General features: G+C 35.1%; 1 protein-coding gene across 1 annotated transcript; it reads right to left on the reverse strand.

Annotated features, from left to right (window-relative positions):
• Nucleotides 1–300: 300 nt before the first annotated feature.
• Nucleotides 301–4,095, reverse strand: LOC126604765 (autophagy-related protein 8f-like). Its single transcript, XM_050272080.1, has 6 exons — nt 3,929–4,095; nt 3,522–3,572; nt 3,327–3,382; nt 1,738–1,790; nt 1,238–1,356; nt 301–672 (listed from the first exon to the last, which is right to left on the reverse strand). The coding sequence occupies exons 2-6, from the start codon at nt 3,556–3,558 to the stop codon at nt 584–586; spliced, it is 354 nt and encodes a 117-aa protein (XP_050128037.1). The 5' UTR covers nt 3,559–3,572; nt 3,929–4,095; the 3' UTR covers nt 301–583.
• Nucleotides 4,096–5,602: the final 1,507 nt, after the last annotated feature.

Consider the following 5,602-nt stretch of genomic DNA (forward strand, 5'->3'; position numbering starts at 1 on the left):
CCTATACCCGTTCCTTGCAATCCTCATTTTTCTAATCCTTCATTCCTTCATAGCCCATACTATGTTGAGTAAATATGCCCATCATACAGAGAATTTTCAGTTTAATTATTTTACACATATTATGCAAGTATATATTGTCTTTATGTAAGATGATCCTTAAATATTAGAAACTTGAGAACTGAAACGATCAATATCATTCCATCGACAAAAACACCAAAGTATTTAATACGATATAAGAGAATGCTCTTAACTATTTGAGTTACAAGTTCATATGACTAGCCGTATTATGTGCACAGGACATGATTATAAATTTGCATTCGACAATGTTTTACTTGTATTGTTCCATTCTCCACAGACCATGATAGATAAAAAGCATATGATTAGGAATTATTCAGTAGATTGGCATCTTATAAGTTGCTAAAAAACTATATACAAACTATTCCTGCTCAGATAAACAGAGTGCAGTTATATATATTAAGCAGAGTGCTGGTATTGTAGAAGATAATGCATTAACGGAGATGCGTAATATAACGATGAACGACGAATATAACGACAAAGAAATATGAGAACCTCTGATCATCCACTATCCAAATGTGTTCTCGCCACTGTATGTAACATACAGAAATCCATCTGCATCCTTCTTTTCATCATATATGGTAGACATTATTGCTCCTGCAAAAAATGAAATATGGTCTTCATAATCTTCGAGGAAATGTAGACACGATGTCATAACTTCTACAAATCTGAATATTACTGAACATCTTTCCAGTTGACTTTCCAGGAATACGACACTTTACCGTGACCATAATCCTTGATTGGTCATGAATTAAACTATTTTCTTTTGACTTCAACCAGGAATTGGATTATTTACCACGATCAGATTTCCTCTTCCAAATCCAAATATTGTAAAAAAAGTTTATATCCGAGAATCTTATGATATATTCCAACTAAGCTTTGATTCTTAGAAAGAATTAAGTACAGCCTGCTCATTGTTTGACACGAAAATGAATACCACGGTGTCATTTCTGCACATTTTTTTCTTCGAAAATCTCCATGGATATAGCAAAAGTTCAATCATATCCAAGAATCTGTGTTGGACATTTTTCCAGTTAAAGTTTGACTTCAATATGGCATTAACTATTTACCAAGGTAAAACTACGTTATCATATTTAACACATACCCTAAAATTAACCATCAAATCAGAAGGGGGGAGACAGAGAGAAGTTTCACTAGATACCTGTAGCTGGGAGGACATTGTCTACGAATATGAAGATTGCCTTTTCTGCACTCAGTTTAATTCTCTTACGGATGACATAGACAAACTGACCCACAGTCAAATCAGCTGGAACCAGGTATCTGTTATGTAGCAAATCAAGTCGTTAATATATAGAACTACATCAGCAGTTTAGCAGTAAGTACCGGATCAAACAGCATCCTGTTCATTCACAAATTATAATACAATACAACAATTGAGCCCGCATTGAATCTAAAGAAAAAATCAGAAAGGACGGAGATACAGTCCATGACTGCCAGGCCTAGTGATAACTCTTCCTCCTTTAAGAACAAGGGAGGATGGAGATTTTGGGTTTAACATCCAGTGGGCGGGTGTGTGGCTTACTCAAAAGGGGAAAACCTTATATGTTTCCAAAGTAATAAATTTATACTGATGACAATAGAGCTGCAGCTTACTCACAAAAGTGATTACATAAGAGGAAGTAATGTGAAACTGGTGCTTACTTTTTCCTGTCAATGTTGGGAATATCACTTCTCTCTGCCTTTTCCACAATCACCTTCAAATCAGAAAAGAAATAATTAACAGAAGCAACGATTCGGATACCACGAGTGCATTGTATTATGATGCAATTGAACCACTATTTAGAAGAGATCAAGAAGCACCATCTGAATAATCATGTGTGTGTGTGTGTGCTGGAGGTTATGTTACTGATCTAAGTATCTAAGTCCATGATGGTTCCATGGTTTTCAATGATAATCATGATTCAGCCATTCCCTTTGATATACCAAATAAACATACAATGCATCTAGCATACGCATGAAAAAGAATATAGATACAGTGAATTCATGGTTGTTGCTCACAGTCACAATTGCCATTGGATGACTATTAAGCATCTACTCTCCAACATTCCATGAAACGAAGAACAATAAGCCCATCATATACCTAGGAAAAGAATTTTTGTTATACTGACCTTGATGGAGAAATCAAAACAATATTAATGAGTTTCCATGCCCACTAATATAAACCAAGGCTAGGTTCTTTTACAGGAAAACAGGTAACTTACGGTCATCGTACCTCTTTACTAAAGAAAAGGCATTCGCTCTCAATAATTTGCAATATACTGATATAAAACATCTCTCATAGCAACAAGGCACTCAGGCAGATATATCATCAACACATTATAAAGCCACCTCGACACCCTAGTTTTGTTCCTCATCTTATCCAAGAAATGAAGTACTATATACCCATAGCACGGTGAAAATACACATTTTAATGAAAACTTTTCCTAAGATCATTCATTTTCCTTTTATTTCTACAATGTATTGCCAATTTATGACTTAATGATCTTTTTTTTTTGGTACCAAGATATTTTCCAATTGGATCATGTAACACATGGCGGATAAATTCCAGTGCATAATTTCCTTTTTTTCAAAAATCAATCACTGATTTGTATTACATAAGAATTTCCTACGCACTAAATAATAAGTGTTGTGAGCACTAATCAAACAATAAACTCTACCATCACTTACTTGAACATCTTGTATAACTTGAGACTATAATACCTGAACATCTTGTATAACTTGAGACTATAATACCTATAATTTAAGGGAATTTTAACGAAAAGCACCCGGTACTGTTCATTTTAATGAAAAACCACATTTTTACACTAAAAAGTCAATCTTGGTACTATTCACTTTACCTTTTATTTTGTCCTTATCATTAAAACTCAAAGTTTTCAAGCTCTTTTCATTAGTTTTCCTATAATTTAATTCGGAAGCAAGGTACACACCAAGAAACCTGCAGTTGCCATCCCATATTATGATAACACATGCTCTTTGAAGTTTTTTAATCAAAACATGACTCTCTTCAATGCAGTCTGAAACAGATTATGCAACTACTATGCGTGATACAAAATTATGAAACATGATTGGACCTATGAAATGTCAAAATAACTCCTAAATCTTTAAGATGCGGAAAAGAGAGATAAAAAACACCTGACATTGACAAATAGCAAGGTAATAGCAAAATTCGGCACACACAGAGGAATTAAAAGGAGAAAATCCTAAATTTAAAGATTAAAGCTAGGTCCTACAGGAATTCTGTCTGAATATTTCTCTCTAATCCTTGCGGCCTCAGCACGTCTCTTCTCTGCATATAAAGATACCACACGTTTATACAACTGATTTCGTAAACTTAAACATCGCAAAATTAATTGCTGAAAAAGATAACATGGAACAGAATATACTAAAAGCATAAACAAATTCAGCACATGAACACCAAAACTTACCAAACTCATGTGCTTGCTTGAAGCTGCTTTTGGTCATTTTTCTACAATCCACTGCATAACAAGGACCAAACCTTATTGGCAATCTATAGACAATTTACTAAATAAAATCAAAAAATTGATTGAAATTAAGAAATTGTGTGGAAGCCATGATCAAAGTGGTAAAATTCAAGAAAATATCCAAAACCCAGAAGAAAAAACAACAATTTCTTTCAGAGAATCAAAGAAATTCAATCATGTAAACAATTGATTATGCACCTAATACCCTGATCAGATGCCTTGAACAAATATAACAATCCAAGATAAAAAATAAAAAATAAAATAACACTCCAATATTATCTTTTCTGTTTTTTTCTTATTTTTCTCGGGAAACAAACAAACCCAAAATCAAACAACTGAAGAAAGCTTACAGAAAAGATTGGAGAGGAGTGATCGACAATCTGCTGAGTTCTTCTTGGCTTTGCAGATAAGAGATGATTACTTAAAGATGGTGCCTTTTCAATGCTTTCATCGACTTCATCAATGACGGCATTGCCCGCAGCCCTGCTATTTAATAATCGGTTTTGTCTTCACTCCTCCTGCGACGTTTGGTCCACTACGGTGGTGACCAATGAAACCTTGCCATGTCAGACTAAGAGGTTGGGTCCTTTTGCTATCACAGTATCCTTTTCAACCAGAGACTTTTTTAAAGGAAAACTAATAAAAAAAAGGTTAGAATTTTTTGAGATTTATTAATAAGAACGAAATAAAGAGTAAAGTGAATAGTATCAAGATTAATTTTTAGTGTAAAAATATGGTTTTTCGTTAAAGTGAATAATAGCGGAAGCTTTTCATTAAAGTTCCCATTTTTAAATGGGTTTGAAATACAGGGTGATACGTCACATGTTATTATACCAGTGATGAAATTTTTTTTCTTTTTCAAGTGTCCTTCCATTTATAACTACATGTGGTGTACTGCTTCGTGTTTTGAGTGCATTGAAAATCCTTCTTTTCTGACCCTCAAAGGCGCAAAGGAATGCACGCCAAAGGAAGAAAGGTCGAGGCTCAACAAGATTGGGAAGAGCGATCCCGAGTGCTACACATGACCGCTCGTCATTCCGGGTTGTACGTCAGCAATGACGTCGAGTGCTTCCCCATAAAATACTTTTTGACCACCGAGAGCAAGTTGGGGTACTGACAACTTTATAGAACAAAATCCCAAGGACACAGAGACATGCCTACTTAGACATTAACTCCAAGCCACATTGCGGCTATCAAAGAGAACATAAGTCTATGAAGGGATGTAATGACTTATAGAAGTACTTGCGCGTGGATTCCCACCGGTCATTGTTCTAAAAATCCGCGTCTAGCACTGCCTAGGCGCCGTCTAGACCCTGCCTAGGCACTAGGTAGTTGGCCACCACCCCAATTAATACCTAGACGTTTGAAAATTAAGAAATGGCGCCTAGACCTATTAAGGCGCTTGTCTAGACTGCCTAGGCACCCGCCTAACCTACCCAGACCCGCTTAGACACCCGCCTAGGTTGTGACTCATTTAGACAAAAAATAAATAACTTTTATTTTGCATTTTATTTTTTCAATAAATTGTAAAAGACTTGTTGAATACATAATGGAACACACATTATATACTTATTCTCCATGTTTTCATTATATTCCAATAGCTCATAATATATATGTCATTCCATTTTGTAGTTTATGATAAAATAATACATATTTTAAGTATAAACAGACACTTATTTACACGAAATATAATAGATTTAATTAAATCCGCCTAGTCTGCCTAGGCGCTAGGCCCCAGCCCGCCACCCCACTAGCGCCTAACGTCTTTTAGAACCTTATCCTAGGTTGAGCATTTGAGACACTACACATGACATTGCGTGGAAGGCCAAAATGAAGGAATTTTCCCATTTGATAATATATACTTTCTTTTGAAGACACCCCCCTTTCATATAACAATCTCCCATTTGAATTTTTTTTTTTGTTTTGATTTTGGGAAGAGGACAAAAAGAAGAGAATTGGCACATGGTCCAGATTATAGAGTAAGTAAAGTCATTACCACTCAATTAGGACTAAAGCAACATTAA

The sequence above is a fragment of the Malus sylvestris genome, chromosome 2 (genome assembly GCF_916048215.2).
Source record: "Malus sylvestris chromosome 2, drMalSylv7.2, whole genome shotgun sequence".
Taxonomy (NCBI): Eukaryota; Viridiplantae; Streptophyta; class Magnoliopsida; order Rosales; family Rosaceae; genus Malus; species Malus sylvestris.